The sequence below is a fragment of the Gopherus evgoodei genome, chromosome 11 (genome assembly GCF_007399415.2).
Source record: "Gopherus evgoodei ecotype Sinaloan lineage chromosome 11, rGopEvg1_v1.p, whole genome shotgun sequence".
In the NCBI taxonomy this organism is placed as follows: domain Eukaryota; kingdom Metazoa; phylum Chordata; order Testudines; family Testudinidae; genus Gopherus; species Gopherus evgoodei.
In genome coordinates this window covers 21,819,533-21,839,573 of record NC_044332.1, presented here as the reverse complement: position 1 = coordinate 21,839,573, position 20,041 = coordinate 21,819,533, and the positions used below count along the sequence as shown (strand labels likewise).

Below are 20,041 nucleotides of genomic sequence, written 5' to 3'. Positions count from 1 at the left end.
GCCACTCAACCAGTATGAGTGACGTCCCGGGAAAGCAAACCGTCAACTGCCCCTACCCGGGTAGCTGCGAGTCCCCCCGCCCCTCTCGATGGACTGATCCACTTGCCTAGAGAGGGGCAGTGAGACGGTCGCTGGCCACTGACGGTAAAGCAGGAGGAAGGCGATCTGGATGCGCTCACTGACAGGGTAGGGGAGCTAAATCCGCCCGTTCGCTGCGACGGAAAGGAAAGTGCCGGTCACCGCGAGGCTGTGTGTGGCTGGGACTCTGCGGCGCCCCTCACGGTAAGTGTAGATGCGGGAGGGGCTGTGTGCTGTTGGGGGGTGTGTGTCACGAAATGAGTTAGGCAGGTTAGTTCCCCCCTCCGGGATGGGATGGTCTCTCCCAGCGAGTCTATCAAGGCGAGGCGGGGCCCTCCCTTTCCTCCCTCCCCTTCGCCGCGGTGGTTCCGCTCGCAGCAGGATTTAGCCGCCGCCGCCTGCTGTCGTCTCTGCTTGTAGTGAGGGGCCCCTGGACGTTTTCTCTTTGCCTTAAAGTCGGTGAGGAGCGAGCGGGGCCTCCCCCGGGCGCGGGGCCGGGAGGAGCGGGGCCGGGCCGTGGCGGGGCCTTCTCCGGGCGCGGGGTCGGGCCGTGGCGGGGCCTTCTCCGGGCGCGGGGCCGGGCTGTGGCGGGGCTAGGCCGGGGCCTGCAGGGTTCTTTCCCCCTCCCCCTCCCGCGGCGGCCTGGCCCTGCCGGGTAACAAAGCCCCGGCCTGTGACGGGGAAGCTGCGGCGCTGAGCGCGGCCCGGCTGGAGGAGACCCCCCGCCAGCCCCACCCCCAAATCCACCGGCTCTAGAGCGCCTGTAGCGGCCGCCTCCGCCCGGGGAGGCCCGGTGGGTGCTCAGCAGCCCGGCGAGAAGGAGGCGCGCGGGGGCCTGGAGCTCCCCGGTCCCGCGCGGGCGGTGCGGCGCGGAGGCCTGTTCCTCCCCTGGGGGCGGGGGGCCGGGGCAGGGAGCGAGGACGGGTCTCGGGCGGTTACTCGCGCCCTGATGCATATTGTCCTGCTCGCCTGGATCCGGTCCTGCGATCCTGCCGTCCGGGGTCGTCTCGTGTCGGCCCGGCCCGCACGGCGCTGAGCGCGTCTCTGCCAGGTCCGAGATCTCGGTCTAATTAAACACGCCTCATCTCTATGTCGCGCTTTTCGTTGCCTGTCACTGTGCTTTACAACGGAGATCAAATTATCCTTACCTTACAAATAGGGAAACTGAGCTACAGAATGCGTGATTTGCCCAAGGTCACCTCAGATGCTAAGAAAATTCATTCACTCTGAGGTTATCATTTTATGTCTTAATTAGACTGATCTGTCTTTGCCATAACAGCTAATAAATATTGCATGGCTTGAGTGAAAATGTACCATGATCAACACTGCTGCAGTAACTCTGAGACTGATGTTCTTATCCAACAGGCAGGCCCAGGAACTAGCAGTGCAGGATTTGCATCTCATATCCCTGACAAGAGTGTGGTTATAGTAAAGTAGGGGAGGAATGCAGTCTAAGGCTTCAGTCACTTTCAAATAATACTTTGTTTTTGAAGTGTGAACTCCTTCCACGAGGAGATGTGTACCGTAGCTGATACACATGCTTAGAATTAAAGCATGGTGTAGGAATCATCTGCTTCTTAAGGATATCTTGAAGAACTTTTTTTTCTTTTTTCACAGGGTGTCTTTTATGAATAATCAAAAGCAGCAGAAGCCAACGCTATCAGGCCAGCGTTTTAAAACTAGAAAAAGAGGTAAATATTAATCATTTGTGTGTAGCTCATGGCCAACTCTGTACAGAAGACCTATAAGCATGTGCTGGGCAAGAGAATGAATACACACAAGCTTATTAGTATGTGTCAAGCCCAGAGGTTCCCTGAACTGTGTGGTGTGCCCCCTAAGGGGTTGTGGAGGAACATCTGGGGCCAGCCTCCACGAGGGAGCACCACCCAGCCCCTCCTCACCCCCAGCTCTGCTCTGGTCCCACATCCCTAGTTCCCATACCCAGCCTCAGTGCAGCTCTGCCCACAGCAACCCCTAGCCTCAGAGGCTGGCAGTGGTTCCACTCCCAGCCTGGGGGGAGGCTGGGAGTGGAACTGCGCCTGGCTGCTGGCCTCCATCACAGCCTGTCTGTGGCTCGGCTCTCTCCTCAGCCACTGGCTGTGGCCACAGACCAACACCCTGTTCACTTCTCATCTCTCCTCTCTCGTCCCCCGCCCTTTCAGCAGTGGCCCTGCTCCCAGCCCAAGGGGTGAGTTCAGGAGTGTGACTCTGAAAAGTTGGGGGACACCTGGTCTAGTCTTTTAAGAACTTGTTTAGGTAGGTATCTGTAAATAAAGACCTGTAAAGTTAAACATGATGTATATTTTTACCATAATTAGCTTTTCAGTGTAGGCTTTAGTTTTAAATGTGCCTTGCACCATAAAAAACAGCTTAAATTCTGATTATGCTTCTTTCCAAACAATGCCTAATCTAGAACACCTTCAACCAGTGTGGAAGTTTGTCAGTAATAAAGAGCCTAAATTAGGATGGCATTAGTTTTATGGGAAAACTCAGGCTTCTTCAAGGGGTGGAAGGAAGCTGATGGGCTCTTCTAGGATCCAATTTCAGTCTGTGAAGGCAACTTTACTTCCTCCTTCTATTCTTAGATTAGTTAATGGGAACAAATATTCTAACTATTGAGGAAACAATAAAAGTGGAGGTATAGGTAAAAGGCTAGAGTGGAATGGTGGCATCATTGGTAACTGGAGAGTAGTGTGGCTAGTAAGTAGCTAGAAAAAAACTGCCATTCTCTTTTTAAGAGGGAATTGGATGCTGTTATAAATTAAGGGTCTTGGTTTGTTCTAATCTAGGGACTTCTAGAGAAAGTTAGAACCCTCCCCACCTTCAGGAAGGCTAGCTAGCTCACATTTTTCAATTCTCCAATTTCTCATTCTAACAGTAATGGCTATGAAAGCATCTGATTGGCTTTGATTGGTGTATGAATTTACCTGATTTGTCTGAAGTAGAATGAAATAAGGAATTAAATAGTCTGGAATAATAATGAAGAGGTTCATCAAAGTAAAACACACTGAAGATAGGATTCATGCTTATCTCAAAGTACAGAAAATCTGTTTCTCTGGTTCAAGATCAGATGTGTCATTGGATGAAACACTGAAGTGGAAGAGTAGGCTTTAGTTTGGTTTTGCATATGAAACATTTCTAACTTCTTTGTCTGCAAAATACTACTTCAGTTTGTCCGTATTCCCACCTTCCAGTGACTTTGCTACCTCTGTGAGTCTTGTAGATGGCTGTTCAAGAAAGGATTGCCCTCATTTCTCAGGATATGTCTGTACTATGGAGACTATAACTGCATAGCTATGTTGGTGTAGCTGTGCTGGCACAACTCCATTGCAGAGATGTAGGTTTTTCCATAAGTATAGGGAACACCACATCCCCAAAGTTAGCTACCTCGGTGGCAGCATTCTTAAGTTGTCATAGTGTCATCTTCTACACACATACTTAGGTTGGCATAGCTATGTCAGTCAGTTATGAAATGACTCAACAGCTGGCAAAACAATGCAAGGAAGCATTTGGGAGGACTCTATCAACTTAAGGTTTCCACCACTGTCTCAGTAGGCATCTCCTACCTAGTTGGCAAATAACGTCTCCTTCAAGGACAACCCTGAAAAAATGATTGAGAGAAACTGTGTAACCTTCCCTTTCCATTGATTAGGCCCTTTCTTCACTGCCAAAAAAAAGTGGGGTGTTATGTTAAGAGCAATCTATTTTGGTAGTGAAGACAGGCATGCATGACTGATCCCAAATATAAAATGTACAGGTTCTGTCTGGAACAGGAAGAGGCTGAAACATGGCTAATGGAATGTGATTCAGAATCACATTCCTTCTAGCACTTCATATTTAAGACAGGTTTTTATCCTAAATCTGTCTGCTCAAAGTTCTGACACAATTTACTGTGTTTACACTCTTCCACCACTTTGAAGCAAACCTCAGAGCAGGACAGTTGCATTCAGAATTTCTTTTGGTTAAGAACTGGACTTCAGTCCTTTCATCTGAGCACCATGCAAATAGTTTTCAATGCATGGCAACTGGTTTATCTGAAGTGCAAACACTCTTTGATGCTTCTGTTACAAAAGAGTGGTAGGCTTAACTAGTTATAGTGAATAGGTCAGAAAGCATTAATGTGGATTTAACTAATGGTAAATATTGGTTAGCCTCATTAGTGACTTCACACTTCTAATTTAAATGAAAAAATGCCCAGACTCATGTCTCATGGATGATGTCTGGATTTGAAGTCTTAGCATCTAGGCTGCAGTCTTCCTCTCTGCTGGTGGTTTGCCTAGGTCAGGTGGCTTGGAGAAGTGTAGGGACTTCTCCTCACAGCAGGAACTCAGGCAGGGGCTCCCCCATTGGGTAGGGTTGCAAGCACCCTAGCCCATGACCTACTCCCCATATTGGAGGTACCTGGCCAGAGGGACAGCTACTCTGCTGTCTCAGGCATGGTCTGGGAGGCAGCGACTGCTGGGTCTTAGCTCAGACTAGCCAAGGAGGGGCCTAGGACCCAAATGCCTTGGGGGGAGGAGATTGCAGTGGCTTTTTTGTATTATAATAATAATAGCAAGAATTTGAGCGGTCATGGTAAGGCCATGTCAACGCTACCACTTATATCTGCAAAACTTCACATTTGGAGGTGTGAAAACATGTTGCTCATGGGGCCGGGGGGGGGGGTGTTTAAATTTCACCGGCATAAGTGGTAGTGTCCACAGCACTATATTGGCAGGCGAGCTTTTCCTGCCAACATAGCTATTGCTGCTTATTGGGGGTAATTTAATTATGTTGCTGGGAAAGCTCCCACCAGTTGATATAGAGCAACTACACGAGAAATCTTAAGCGACACAGCTGCATCAGTACAGCTGTTCCACTGCAAGGTTTCTAGTGTAGACATGGCCTTAGTAATCTGAGACTCTTATTAAATGTAGTATAACTGCTCCATGACTCTTGGATTATTTTTTTTAAAAATAAATCTTCAACCCTTGCATAATCTAGCTTTCACTGTCTTGATGAAGAGATAGTAAAATGGGCAAAACCGGTATTGTTGCAGAATTTAGCAGGAAAAAATTACGGTGGGAAAACAGGCAGGGATTAGAATGCAATGCATGTCGTTTTAAGTATTGGTGCTTCTTGGCTTAAGTGGAGAAAACATTAGTCAAAATCTTGTAACTTCTAAGTGAACAGCTAACTTGTTCAAGGCTAAACATAGTTGCATATTCTCACTGAAGTGATCAAAAAGTCAATGGTGGCTGTTACTGCAGCTATTGCAGTTGATAGTTGACATGTTTGGGTCAAATGGCTAATGCTAAAGGCAAATTCACTGGCTGTTTCAGGTTTCCCTGGTAAACTCAAACACTTTTGAAACTGGTTTAATTACTGAATGAATTCCTGAAGTTGGAAGATGCTGATACAGAAATTGACAGTATTATCTTTAAGTTAAAGTGAGACTAAGCTCCTACAACTAGTAGGCTTATCAAATACCAATGCTTTCTCTTTTATTGCAGATGAAAAAGAGAGGTTTGACCCTACTCAGTTTCAGGACTGTATTATTCAAGGTCTAACTGAAACTGGCAGTGACTTGGAAGCAGTAGCAAAGTTTCTTGATGCGTCTGGAGCAAAACTTGACTATCGCCGCTATGCAGAGACACTCTTTGACATCCTGGTGGCTGGTGGAATGCTGGGTAAGTGTCTAGCTAAACTTTTAAATATGGCTGCTTTGATAGATTGCATCATTCTCTCATTTGGACTCAAATGACACTTGCACGCATGCTTAAATGTAGGTTATTGATCTACTTTGTCACTCAAGTATAAAAATGGATGCTGTTTATTTGGATTGCCTCAAACCTTTGTGGTACATAAATTAATGCTCTGTCTCAGCATAATCTCTGCTACATTGGATTGAGGGTGGCTGCTTGCACTGCAGCAGAAATGGCTCACTTTTTAAATAGTCTGTCCTTGAACACAGTGAGAATCACTACTCATATAATAGTGTCTTGTCTTACGGTGTTACCTGCTCAAGGATGGAAGAGCTCTTGTGACAGGTTCGGTCACAGAGACCTCCATAGGATTGTCACCTGATGTGCTGAAGTTATCTCTGAACCTGTTTTTCACTGCCATCTTGGGACTCCAGAACCCTACCTTATTGAGCCAGACACATTAGTTTGCTGCAACACAGACCCAGGTCTGGTCCATGGCCAAAGCTGCAGACTTTAACCAAAACCTGCTCAGCAAGTCATTTATCTCCAGCACCCAGACACCCACTTCCCAATGGGATCCAAACCTCAAATAAATCCATTTTACTCTATATAGGACTTATACGGGGTAAATTCATAAATTGTCTGCTCTCTATAACACTGATCAAGAGATGCCCAGCTGTTTGCTCCCCTAAGTATTAATCACTTACTAATAAATGTGACTTTTTTATTAAGTAGAAAAAGTAGGATTTAAGTGACTTTCAAGTAATAACAGACAGAACAAAGTAAGTTACCAAACAAAATAAAACAATGTGCAAATCTAAGCCCAGTAAACTTAAGAAACCGAATACAAGTAAATCTCACCCTCAGATGTTCCAATAAGATTCTTTCACAGATTAGACTCCTTAGTCTGGGCCCAATATTTTCCCCTGGTACAATTCTTGTTGTTTCCAGCTCAGGTGGTAACTAAGGGATTTCTCATGACTGCAGCCCCCTTTGTTCTGTTCCACCCCCTTTTTATGGCTTTGGCATAAGGCAGGAATCTTTTCTCTCTCTGGGTCCCCACCCCTCCTAAATGGAAAAACACTGGGTTTAAGATGGATTCCAGTACCAGGTGACATGGTCACATGTCCTGTGAGACCCTAAGCCTCCATTCTTTCCAGTCTGACTCAGATGAACACAGGAAGGCTTCCAAGTAAACAGCCATTTACAACCAATTGTCCTGGTTAATGGGAGCCACCAAGATTCTAAACCACCATTAATGGCCCACAATTTACATAGTTGCAATAGGACTTCAGAGTAATACCTCATTTCTAGCTTCAGATACAAGAATGATGCATTCATACAAATAGGATGAACACACTCAGTAGAATTAAGCTTTGTAATGATACCTTACAAGAGACCTTTTGCCTAAAGCATATTCCAGTTGCATTATATTCACACTTACAAACATATTTCCATAAAACATATGAGAGCTGACACATTGCACTCCATAACTGTTGGCTTTCTCTTTCAATTTTTTTTTTCCGTTGTTGCTTCCTCTTTTGGCCTTTATTGCTTACTACCTGTCACAGCACCAAAGCTTGGGGCTCATGCTTCAGTTTTAAGTTGTCACTGTTCTGATAGGCTTCCAAACAGGACCTCAGCATCCAGTACTGGCAGATCAGCAGCAACACTTCATAATGAAATGTCAAGTTTCATCTGCTAAATCCATCTCCATGTAATTATGGATGCTGTAGCTGCTATTAGTCCCTCAACAGTAAACTGCACTTCTCGCTTCAAGTGACTTAACAAGGCTTCTGGTATGCTGCATCTAGGACCCCTGTTCTCGCTACTGTAGAAGCGACCTATGGCAGTGGGTTTGGGGAAATATGTACAGCAGGATTTGAGAAGAATGTGCAAAACAGCAGATAGTTTGACAAATGTTAATTCCTTTGTGTTAGGGATGTTCCCTTCTGTGAGGGGACACTGCCTTAAATGATTGACCTTGAACTCTTTAAAGCTTAAGTGTTCTTCCGTTCTAAATGTTGTGCATAATTTGGCAAGCTTGTCTTGTATATTAACTTTAAAAAGGTGAATCTTCAACAGTGAGTATAACTTTCATTAAAAAGTCAATTTTGGATCATGCAGCATGTGTTTACTCACTGTGATAAAGCTTTCAAATGATTAGTTAACTTTAAATGGCCACTAACGATGGTATTTAAAATAATTAACTTGCATTTCTTTAGAACACTTGTGAAGGGCCTAAAGCACTGTACAAGCCTCTCACTAGTACTGTGGTTTAGTATTAGTAAAGTTGCATATCAGGGAATTAAAGCAAATAGGGTGAGTGACTTGCCTGATGTCTCATAGTATATTGGTGACTGAGTCAATAGAATCAAAGGGTCTTGATTTATCCAACAGACTACTTCACTGTGGAAAGCACTACTTATAGCAGTATCCACTATGTGCTAAGCACTCTCCAGATAAGAATGAATTGTTGCCTCAAGAAGCCCATAACCTATGGTTAGACACCTACAGATGTATGTGGAAGTGAATCTTCAAGAGACTTTAATATGAGAAGTAGGAGCTTTGTAAATTAGTTCCAAGGCCATACCATGTATAGAAGGCAATGTGGAAGAAAAAGCTTGACAAATGGGCATTTATCAAGGTTCCCACTTTTAAAACTGGGAAGAGGGCAGAAGGGGATACGAGTTTGGATAAGTAAGGAGGGGAAAATTTACACAGGACTTGAATTACAATGCATGATGCCTGAATTTGATGTGGTCATAAATGGGGAAACAAGTAGAGTAACATAATCAAAATGAAGGGCATGGAAGAGGACTCTTGCTCCTGTGTTTTGTGTAGGTTGGAAGAGGGTAGTGTGTGCTCTATGGATTCCAGAGAGGAGGATGTTGCAGTATTTGAGACCAGAGAAGGCCCTAAGTGAGAAATTTAGTGATTGGGTATGAAAAGATGTACAAGTTTAGAAAACTCTAAGTGGAAAGAAGTAGCAGGATTTGAGTGTGCAGGGCAGGGAGATGTCAGAAATCACTTCCACTCAGACCTACACTCTGGTAGGGAGGATGGCAGTTTTAATAGCGAGTGTAGAGGTTTTGGGAGGGAAGATAAGAGTGTCCTGTCCATTTAAATAGGACATGTTTCTGAAGTCTTGCTCTTATCAGATTACCATGTTTTGGGAAATCTCAGTCCATAAAGAGTCCTCAGATATGGATGATGAAACAGGTATTCTAAAGTGTCTTTGATTTCTTTAATAAAGAACTACATTACTGTTTCCTTTGTAGTATCTGCAAACATTAGAAAAACATTAACTTGTGCTCCCACTGCTCGCTCTGCCAGAGAATAAGAGCTTTCTACCCACATGAAGTGGTACCATTTTAAATTCTTGGATGTTGTGTATTAGAACACCTGCCTTAACTCTTGAAATAAATATTCTAATACCTGATTAGCACCTTCTATATCTGAACTCAAGTGATAGATTCTATTTGCTTTTTCATTCTAGAAATGTCACAAAAATCAAATCCTTAATACACACCAGTGTGATGACCAAAGTTTCTATGTAGATCAGGCCTCTATCACCTTAAAGCAGTGGGTCTCAAACTTTAAGTGGCGACCCCTTTCACATCACAAGCTTCTGAGTGCAACACTCCACCCCCCACCCCAATAAATTAAAAACACTTTTTAATATATTTAACACCATTATAAATGCTGGAAGCAAGCAGGGTTTGGAGTGGAGGTTGACAGATCACAACCCCCCATGTAATGATCCCCTGAGGGGTCCCAACCCCCAGTTTGAGAACCCTTGCCTTAAAGTAACAGGACTTTGTCGCCTTTAACCAGAAGTCCTGCTGTATAACAAACAAATTAACAGACTAGTCTTGATGTTGCATCTTACAAAGACTCAGTTCTAAATCAAAACTGACTTGAGCCCCACTTGATCTGTCCTTGAGTACTTTTGACTGGCCGCTAATAAATTTGGTGTGAAGATTTAGGGTGGGACTCCTCAAAGTTGCTCACAGTTGGCCTAATTCCCTGCCCTGGAATCAGCAGTGAGACTCCCATTGAGTTATCTAGAAGTAGTTGAACCAATGCTTATGCTGTTGAAAATCCAATCTTAAATGTTATAAGTGACTCCTGTATTAAAGTGGGTATTTTTGGAGCCATGGTTGCTGTTTTGCTTAGCACACTGTTAGAAACTTTCTTCTTTGACTTTATTGAGGTTAGGCTTTAAAAGAACCTTCCAACACTAAACTGCGATGCTTTAATTTTTGAGCCATTCAAAACTTAGTGTGGACATGCAACTTTATAAGAGTTAGGTTTTGCTTCCAGGGCTGGGTCACTCAGTTTAAAAAATAAATAAATAAATAAAAATAACTGTATTGTGTGTGAAGTGACTTTAGTAGATACAGTATTTAGGATTAAATCAATGTAATGTCTCTCGTAGCTGCATTTGGAAGGAAGCTGCATTTGGAAGGAAAACTTTCATGATCTGTTGGTTTTTTTCAAGACAAAACTAATGTATTATGGCTCTCATGTGTAAAGCTCTTCTGTTGTACAGAATATCAGATCTGAGCATTATCAGTCTATTTGATACATCCTGACTTAAGTTTCAATGCAACAATAGTAGATGACCAAATACAATTATCTGGAGACCTACATTTAGTGGTATAGTCACCACTGATCTTCAGTAAAGGACAGCTGTAAGATTCAGGATCATATGACACTAAACTTAAAGCAGATCAAAAAGTCACATTTTACTGACTCTTTGCATATAAGCAATAGTGTAATTCTTGCTGATCAAAAAATATATTAGAAATTAAAACTGGTATTTCATACTTAGTGTTAACATTAAAACTTCTTCTAGCCCCAGGTGGTACTCTGGCAGATGACCTGATGCGTACAGATGTCTGTGTATTTGCAGCACAAGAAGATCTAGAAACCATGCAAGCATTTGCTCAGGTTAGTCCTGAGTGTGTAGAGTTGAACTTGACTGACGCTTACCTTGTGTGCACAATGGTTGATAACTAGCTGTCATGTTTAGCATTGCTGTGGAATAATGGTCTACAAAAACTGGTCTTGGTGTTCAAATAAACTAACTTTTTTTTATATAATTTTGGAAGCCTCCCAGAAAATGGCCTTAGACATGCAGCATTTAAAAAAAAAAAACAACAAACCTATTATGTTAAACTCTGTAGTGTGGCAAACTATCATTGGTACAAAAATGCCAGACTTGACATGTTGAACCAAATGTTCAACAAAGCTGGTTTGAAACTCGTTACTTTTTGCCTTGATTAGAGTCCAAATGTAATGTACTAATTTTCTGTCTTCTAGGTTTTTAACAAGCTAATCAGGCGTTACAAATACCTGGAAAAAGGCTTTGAAGATGAAGTCAAAAAGGTATTTAACAGGCTTCAGATAACAGCAAAAAACCCTGCGGCTAAGTTTCAAGACAACCACGCACTCTAAAAGGAAGAGTGCTGTGATTAAATCTTCACTTACTAGAATAAATGTCCTTGTATCTTAATGTGGCATTTGATTATATAAATGACAACTAGTTTAGTGTGGAATTAAATTTCAGTCAGGGTAACATTGTACTTTATGGAGTGATCTTGTATTTCTGCCCATCATAAGCTACTATGATCACCAGCAGCAAGTTTCTGTATCGTAACCTTTGGTTCGGGGAGGCACTGGCTACACTAGCTGATAATACTTAAAAGCTTTGTGTAATCATTTTGGAAGGATTACCATTCTTCTTTCTATTGCAGCTGCTGCTGTTCCTAAAAGGTTTTTCAGAGTCTGAGCGGAACAAACTGGCCATGTTGACAGGTATTCTTTTGGCCAATGGGACACTTAATGCATCAATTCTCAACAGCCTCTATAATGAGAACTTGGTTAAAGAAGGTAACTACTAGTACTAAACAATTCCATTAGATGGTGAGGGGTTCTGGGAGCAGGGACCAAGAGGCATTAGTGACAGATTTAACCAAAGCTAAAATTTGACATAGATGTGAACTGTGGCAGCCACATACTTTGCTGCATAACAGCAAGTCTTATCCAGTGACACAATCTGTTGGCCTAACTAGTTCTGAAGCAAAATTTAACTGGCAGTCTTCTACCTCTCTTCCACCCCATGCGCATGCACACCTGTGAGGGTTTGTCATAGTTTGGGTAGCTGATATATTATGGAATTGAAGACACCACAGGATGGGGAGAACCATTAACATTGCAAGCAAGTTCTTCCTTTCATATTGAACTATTAACAGTACCTTTCTAACTCCTGTTGTGCAGGTGTTTCTGCAGCTTTTGCAGTAAAGCTGTTCAAATCATGGATAAATGAGAAAGATATTAATGCAGTGGCTGCTAGCCTTCGTAAAGTCAACATGGACAACAGACTGATGGTGAGTATTCAAATGGATGACCTGAACACTGTTATCTGTCCTTGCAGATACCTGTCCACTTGGCCTATCTGAATTACTAAAACTTGTATGTAGTGTTATAGTTGTGTTGATCCCAGGATATTAGACACAAGGTGGCTGAGGTAAAACCTTGTATTGGACAGACTTCTGTAGGTGAGAGAGATCAGATTACGCAGAACTCTTCAGGTCTCCCGAAGAGCTCTGTCTAAGGTTGAAAGCTTGTCTCGCCAGCAGAAGTTTGTCCAATTAAAAATATTACCTCATCCACTTTGTCTCTAAAGCAAACTTGGCAACCCTTGGACTTAAATGTGTCCCAATATAAAATGCAGGCACTAATAACTTCTGTGAATAGGAATCAATGTAAATGTTGGGGTTTATTTTTTTAGGAACTGTTTCCAGCCAACAAACAAAGCCTTGAACACTTCACAAAGTATTTCACTGATGCAGGACTAAAAGAACTTTCAGAATATGTTCGGAACCAACAAACCATAGGAGCTCGTAAAGAGCTGCAGAAAGAACTTCAAGAGCAGATGTCGCGTGGAGATCCATTTAAGGATGTAAGTATACATATATTTAAACAAGATACAAAAAAGTGAACTTTTTTGTTTAGTTTAGTTCCACATAGAATTAACCCACCATTACTTGGATCTTTGCTTCCTGGAATCTTAGAACTGTGATGCTTATTAATAGAGTGAAGGGAAAGGAGTCAATTTACAGAACTGATTACTAGACTGTATCTAGTACCTGAGTGAGAAACTTGGCTGCTGTTGGAGGACTAAACCTGTAATGCATCTGTATGTCTTACCCGATCTATCCTCTCTAGAGGACAGAACTCCCAGGCATTCTGAATTTAGAATGGTGGCAGCAGTAATCATTAGCTGAAAGTGACTCTTTGGGTGTCACTGCTTAAATATTAAGCTGCTAAATTCAAATAGAAAGTCTTGGCCTGTGTTCTCACTCTTCTCACCAGCTCAAGAAACTGATATTCTTGGTCTCCAGTGTTTACTAGTCACTTGTATTTAATCTTCTAAACTAATGGTGCAGTACCTGGTATTTGCATTGTAAAATGTAGAACCCTTGCTTCTTGACCTATGACTGAACTGCTGTTATCTAAGGCAATTCAGAACTTTGAAAGGGTCTTTTGGAAGTGAAATCTAAGTATTCTGATTAAACAGCTTCCTTTGTGGCTTATAATCAGTAGCTTTCATACTAACATTAACTCTCTGACTCTGCAGATAATCTTGTATGTCAAGGAAGAGATGAAGAAAAACAACATCTCAGAACAGACTGTGATAGGCATAGTCTGGTCTAGTGTAATGAGCACTGTGGAATGGAACAAAAAAGAGGAGCTGGTAGCAGAACAAGCCATCAAGCACCTGAAGGTATTTGCTGTAGCTCTGATACAAGAACTCTGAATAACTGAACTTACTGTAAAGACACTTAATGGGCTGACCCAGTCCTTTTCCTCTCCCTGACCTAATTATACCCTCAACTCCTAGTTAGACACAAGTGAGAATATACTGCACCCTTTTCCAAGTAGAACTGCATCCACACTAAGGGAGTGAGTGTACTATTGGTGTAGTTAAAGTAGTTCAGTTTTCTAGAGTAGACAAGACCTAACTCTGGACATTACCTAGCAAAATGGGGAATCAATCTTGCTTGAGGACTCCAGATGCTCGAGAAATACAAATGAGATGCTACTCGATGGAGGAAAAAATGGTTCCTGCAGGTAACTAGTGTGTACTAAACACCAGTGTGGATTTCAGCCACCATTCTTAAATATGCAGCACTTGATTATTGGACTCAAAAGGATTAGACTATCATCCAGTAAATCTTGAGAAGCGCCCACTTCACCATTCACCTCAAACTGAAATGTTTGTCAGTAGCAAAGTAGTAAGAAAAGTTTGAGGTCTTAGTCTGATTCAGGATTTACTTCATATATTTAACATGATGTTGATATGTGCCTTACTGGTTTAATTTTTTTGTCATTAAGTAATTCTGACCCCATACTTACCCATAACTGTTTTTATATTGATAAAAACAGCTTACAAATTGGTATTACCTGTTGAAATTCAATTTTAAAAAAGAATTCTGCCAAGCCAGTAGATGGATTGCTCCTTAATCAGGTAGTGGTAAACGAAATATAACTAACTAGCTGCTTGTGTAAATAGCAGCTTTTTTCAGAAAATTCAAAACTGTAAAAGGCAAATATCAAATTTCAGTGTTTGCAGGGAATTAATTTTGCAGGGAATTAATTTTACAGTTAAACTTAGATCTCAAGGATGGAATGAATCCTTGAAATTAAGTAATGTTACTTGTAAAATACTTTGTCCTTGAAATTGACTAAGGTAACTGTCTAATACACCCAAAACTAGACACTTTTCTCTAAGGGGGGGCGGGACCTAGTTAAAATCCATTTTGGAGGTATTTTCACAATTTCTGTGCCCTCTGAAATAGTAACTTACACGGGGGTGGAAGTATATATCTAATGTCTTGTACTCTTTCCAGCAATACAGCCCTCTGCTTGCTGCCTTTACTACCCAAGGTCAATCTGAGCTGACTCTGTTACTGAAGATTCAGGAGTACTGTTATGACAACATTCACTTCATGAAAGCCTTCCAGAAAATAGTGGTGCTCTTTTATAAAGGTAACTAAACAGTCTGCAGCATATAACTGTTTGCAAAGACTTTCAGTTCTTAACTCAGAACTCTGAAAGGCTAATTTCTGACCTGTGGCAAATGAAATTGTCAAGATCCTCTGCAGTCAGTTAATTGGTAGCTGAAATTCTGGTGCTTGCATGCCCATCTGTACAAACCACCATACCTTTGTCAATTGAGGTAAATTGCTAAACCGCAGCGATGACAAGGGCCTCTTACCTCTCCTCGCTAACTACATTAGTTTTTTTTTAATGTCAACTATTAATTTTTGGCTGGCATCTAGCAGCCATGGTGCATTCTTGCCCAATCAGATCAGTCTCACTTCTATACAAAGATAACTTAAGGTTTTTCATCTATTAATAGCAAAACCATATATTAGTGTATGGGGAAAAGGAACTTGAGCCAGTTTTCTGGCAAATGCTGTACAGGCTAGCCTGACAGACCCTCTTCTGGTTTCTGTACTGCTGACAAGTTTCACTATGTCTTTCTATAAGTGTGCTCACTCTGCACTAACAAAATCGTTTTCTGCTTCATCTTTGCCATATGGCTGCAGGATGGCACTCCAGGGACAGGGCTGCTATAGATCTTATCTGTGTCACAAACCAGTAACATATGGACAACAAACTGTCTACTTTCTGGGAGTAGATAAACAAACATAGGTAGGATATGGAGTCAGTTCCTTTTGTGAGAACTTAACTGTGTCCTGGCTTTAAAGCAGTCACCTCTGAGACTAAAGTTAAAGATGCAATTTTCCCTAAATATAAATCTTGAAACTTGGTCTCCAATATAGCCTCACATTGTTACCATGACATACAAGAGCAACTGACTAGTCACATGACTGTCAAATACAGACTTCACTCACCACCTACTGCATCTTTCAGGAAAAGAACTTTATTTCCTCTGTCACCTTTAATGTTAACAAATGATGACTTGATGTATACCATAGACATACCTGTCAAACTCCACAAATGGGTACTACATTTAAACAATCTTGTTTCTAGTAATATGTGGAATGGGGAGCCTTAAGGGAATGAATATATTAGGGGAGTGGGAGGAAGAAGAGTGAAGGGTGACTGTGTGACATGGCTGCCAATCAAGGGTGGCTGGGAGAACCTAGCCCTCAAAGCAGTATGTTGGTACAGACTACTTCCACAGTAACCCTGCCTTGGCATGTCTTAAACAGCTGAAGTTTTGAGTGAAGAACCCATCCTGAAATGGTATAAAGATGCACACCTTGCAAAAGGGAAGAGCGTTTTTCTGGAACAAATGAAAAAGTTTGTGGAATGGCTTAAGAATGCTGAAGAAGGTAACTAAACAATTACTGTGAAACTTTAGCTTGAAGTTAAACAAGAAGAATGGGTTTTATAGTTAAGGAACACTAAAATCCCTGGTATAGATAGTGGTGCAGACAAGAGGAGATGAGCTGTGAAGGCTCCCTGTGTAGCCTCTCTATGCCTCCTGCCAGCATAATTAAACCATCCCCAATGAGTAGCAGTGGCTCTATTATGGGGAGAGCATCTCCTGCTGACATAGTGCTGTTCTGACCAGTGCTTTTGTTGGTGAAACTTACATTGGTCAGGGAGGGGTTCTCACTCCCCTGACAGTGCTAGTGTAGACAAGGCCTGATACTCAATTCTGAAATTGTGGGGTAGAAATTCCTTCATGATAGGCTTTTAACAAAGCAGAGTGGATAAAGGAATATTTCATTAAGCTTTGTTCTTCCTGATTGCTTTCCAGCTTGGAGGACTGGATCTTGGCAACAGAATCTGACCCCAACCCTGTGTAAAACTTACACAACATGGTGGCTGTTTTGAAACTGCTAGCTGCCATTTAAAAGCTCAGATAGCATAAATTAAACAGCGTAGTTAGTAAACAGTGGCTGCCTTGGTAGGCCAATGAGACTAGGCTCAAGACTCACTGTTGTGGGCTCCTCTAGATCAGTGGTTCCCAAATGGGTTTGTGAACCCCTGGGGGTTCACTAAATGTTAGAGGACTCTTGGGGGGGGAGGGGGGACTGCCCTAATGGCAGACAGAACTCTCCATAGGGTCTCTAGGCAGCATGGAGCCAGCAGCCCAGAGCCTTGGGGACTTCCAGGAGCTAAGCAGATCAAAGCAAGTGTATCTATCACACTGAGATTTAATGACAGGTTTCAGAGTAGCAGCTGTTAGTCTGTATCCGCAAAAAGAACAGGAGTACTTGTGGCACCTTAGAGACTAACGAATGTATTTCAGTATGAGCTTTCGTGAGTTACAGCTCACTTCTTCACTTCTATGCATCCAAAGAAGTGAGCTGTAGCTCACGAAAGCTCATGCTGAAATAAATTTTAGTCTCTAAGGTGCCACAAGTACTCCTGTTCTTTTTACTGAGATTTCTTTCATTATAAGAAATTGAAAGGGAGGTGGATATTTTTTTGCTGTTAAATTAAATAGGCTGCTAGTGTGTGTAAATTATTATAAAGTTTAAACTTTGTAATGTGCATTGTTCAAGATCTGAATGTGTGTAGGAGGAATGATTTGAGTTGGCTTCTTTAAATACCTTTATGCTGTTTAACATCTGATACTCCTTGATGAAACATAGGGGTCAGAGGTGCCAGTATGGGGGCAACGAGGGTCATGTGCTGCCCTGACATTGGCACACCCATCTGAGTCCCTCCCACGTTTCTGGTGGTCTCTCCCTCCCACCCAGCCCTAGGGTGTGCAGGGACTTTGCCCCCACTTTTTTCCCCCCCTCTCCTGGCACCACTGATAGGAGGCTTGTCTTATAACAGGCTTAATCAAAAGTGATAAAGCTACAAAAGTGAGATCTTGGAAGAGTTGCTATTTTCATATTGTAATAAAAATATGATAGTAGTATGCAATAAAATGTAAAATTTTATATTTCCAAGATCACTTCTTTTATAAAGGGAGAAAATCCCTGGAAATACTCATTTTTAGGAGGGGGTTCATGAGACTTGACTTTTTAGTGAAAGGGGTTCATGGGTTATTAAAGTTTGGGAACCACTGCTCTAGATGAGTCAGGTCAGTTTAATGCTAACTCCTTCTACTGCATTAAAATTCTTACTGATTCTGGAGGGAGGAATAGCTCAGTGGTTTGAGCATTGGCCTGCTAAACCGAGAGTTGTGAGTTCAATCCTTGAGGGGTCCATTTAGGGAACTGGGGAAAAATCTGTCTGGGGTTGGTTCTGCTTTGAGCAGAGGGTTGGACTAGATGACCTCCTGAGGTCTATTCTGATTTGTGTGTAATCTTTAATTCATACATAGGATTACTGCTCTGCAGTCATCTCCCAAAAGTACTGCTGACATGCTAAAGTTTAAAAAGCTATGTGATACTATAGTAAAGTAAATTTTTGAATCTATGGAGTTGAAGTGCAAAATACAGTGTTCTTTAGGCTGAGCTAGCAGTGTCCAGCTGTGTTCTTACAGGTTTATTTTGGAAGGAGTTATAACAATGTTAACACTTTAACTTATGTTAATCTCCTAATGATTAAATTCTTTCTTTTCAGAGTCTGAATCAGAAACTGAAGAAGGTGACTGACATGTGAAACTGTCCTCAGTAAAGCAAACAAGACCTGTAGATAAATGTCATGTCTTGTGTCCTTTTGGTTCTTGCATCCTACCTCCCTGTATCAAGCATGATACAAGGGCTCTCATGGCAAATTTATTTTAACTGTTCTATAGCTATTGAAGATACTGGTTTTAGTTTTTAAAACCATGTTTTAAGTACAGGAGCTATAGATTTGACTCTAACATTGCATTAGTCCTTTCAGTTATATTCTACCTCCTGTATTTTCTACTGTAATAATGTAACTTAAGGCCTTCCACAAATCATTTTATCTTGGGTTTTCTATATAAACACTTAGTTATGATTTGGTAAAGAGATTTATTATGGAAACTCTATTTGCAGATTAAACCATACAAGTATCTCAACTCAAAAGGCCCTGGGGGGGAGGGAGTGTGATTTGGCATGAAACTTGAGACTGGGAAGTCCCATCCATGGAACTAGCTTTGCCATGCAGGTCTTTATTTCACAAGCACTGACTTACGCAGGTATGTATTCTCAAAGTAATACTCTAAACATAAGTCTAGCCAATACGGGGGGCGGGCTGCCAAAAAAGCGTAACTTAGAAGTTGTGCAGAAACAAATTTAAAGCCCTGGTTTTGCCATTTTGAGTGACCCTGGCTGGCAAGATTCTGTAGTAAAACTTTTTTTCCTCTTCCCAAGCAAAGCAAGCAGGCATTCTGAGCTGACTGGCATGTTTCTTAAGACTATTAAACTTGTCGTTGAAGTTTTAATGCCATATTTTTGGTTATGGATCAATGGACTGTGTGCCAATGACATGCAATAAAACTGAATGATTTAACATCTAAGAGTAACGGGGTAAACCAAAAAGTCAATTGAAGTGTGGCTGACAATTGTCTACTAAAGGCAAACTGCTGCTCAGTGGAGTGCAACAGGGTCATAGTTTTAACTGTCATTTAAGTTGCATACTGCTCAGGGTTCCACTGCTTATGAGTTCTGCTTCACCTCCACCCAACCCCTTTCTCTTGGCCCTTCTATAGTGTTAAATGCATGGCCATTAGATGGTAGGATTAAGGCACTGTGCACAGGCATCTCATGGCAATAGGTTTACTAATGCTAAATGCTGCCAGAGTTTCAAAAAACCCAACTATGCTAAACGCTGAAATGTCTCTGCATTCTTAATGGAAATGGCATCACTTTCTCAGGACATCCTTGTTGAATCAAGAATAGGGAGAGACCTTTGTTAATGTTGAAAATCAAATTTGGAGTAATGTAATAACCTAATGAAAATATTAACTGATCCCCTTGTGAGTGAAGTATTTGTTAAATGGGTGATCTTGGTAGAACTTTGGTGCACAATGTATTCAATAGGTTTCTACTGTAGTGATCTGCTTCCTTTGTAACTTGTCTTTCTAAAGACTTTTTTAAAATAAAGTCCATCCTTACACTTCTTAGGTTAGTCTTTTTTTACCAAGCTGGCTTGTGGTGTAAACCTTGGAGTTACAAAAACTCATTCTTCAACTCTGAGTTTTCAGATGTCTAGCTTGCACTCTAAAAACTAATGATTTTAGAGGGTGAACAAGTTTCCTGGACTCTAAACAGGCTGTACCTATAGTAACTAGCATAATGGTAAAGCTAGATTAAAATACAGCAAGTGCCCCATCTAGCACCTCACCTGCTCCTGTTAGT

General features: G+C 41.8%; 1 protein-coding gene across 5 annotated transcripts; it reads left to right on the top strand.

Annotated features, from left to right (window-relative positions):
* The first annotated feature begins 181 nt into the window (after positions 1-181).
* BZW1 (basic leucine zipper and W2 domains 1) lies at positions 182-19,803 on the top strand. 5 transcript variants are annotated; one of them, XM_030579676.1, is made up of 12 exons: positions 182-282; positions 1,696-1,769; positions 5,571-5,747; positions 10,624-10,718; positions 11,091-11,156; positions 11,525-11,660; positions 12,048-12,157; positions 12,562-12,732; positions 13,411-13,557; positions 14,684-14,822; positions 16,016-16,138; positions 18,336-19,803. In XM_030579676.1, exons 2-12 carry the CDS (start codon positions 1,706-1,708, stop codon positions 18,365-18,367), a joined length of 1,260 nt encoding a protein of 419 aa, XP_030435536.1. In that variant the 5' UTR covers positions 182-282; positions 1,696-1,705; the 3' UTR covers positions 18,368-19,803. The 5 variants fall into 5 exon arrangements, with proteins under 5 accessions (XP_030435536.1, XP_030435538.1, XP_030435535.1 ...); XM_030579675.1 differs by lacking the exon at positions 182-282 and adding an exon at positions 420-537; XM_030579677.1 differs by lacking the exon at positions 182-282 and adding an exon at positions 850-871.
* Positions 19,804-20,041: the final 238 nt, after the last annotated feature.

Bases quoted from the DNA above. Each gene is read 5' to 3' on its own strand.
- BZW1 (XM_030579676.1), top strand. From the start codon at position 1,706: ATGAATAATCAAAAGCAGCAGAAGCCAACGCTATCAGGCCAGCGTTTT. The intron at 1,770-5,570 runs GTAAATATTAAT...CTTTTATTGCAG, and splicing joins TTTTAAAACTAGAAAAAGAG to ATGAAAAAGAGAGGTTTGAC. The intron at 11,661-12,047 runs GTAACTACTAGT...CCTGTTGTGCAG, and splicing joins TGAGAACTTGGTTAAAGAAG to GTGTTTCTGCAGCTTTTGCA.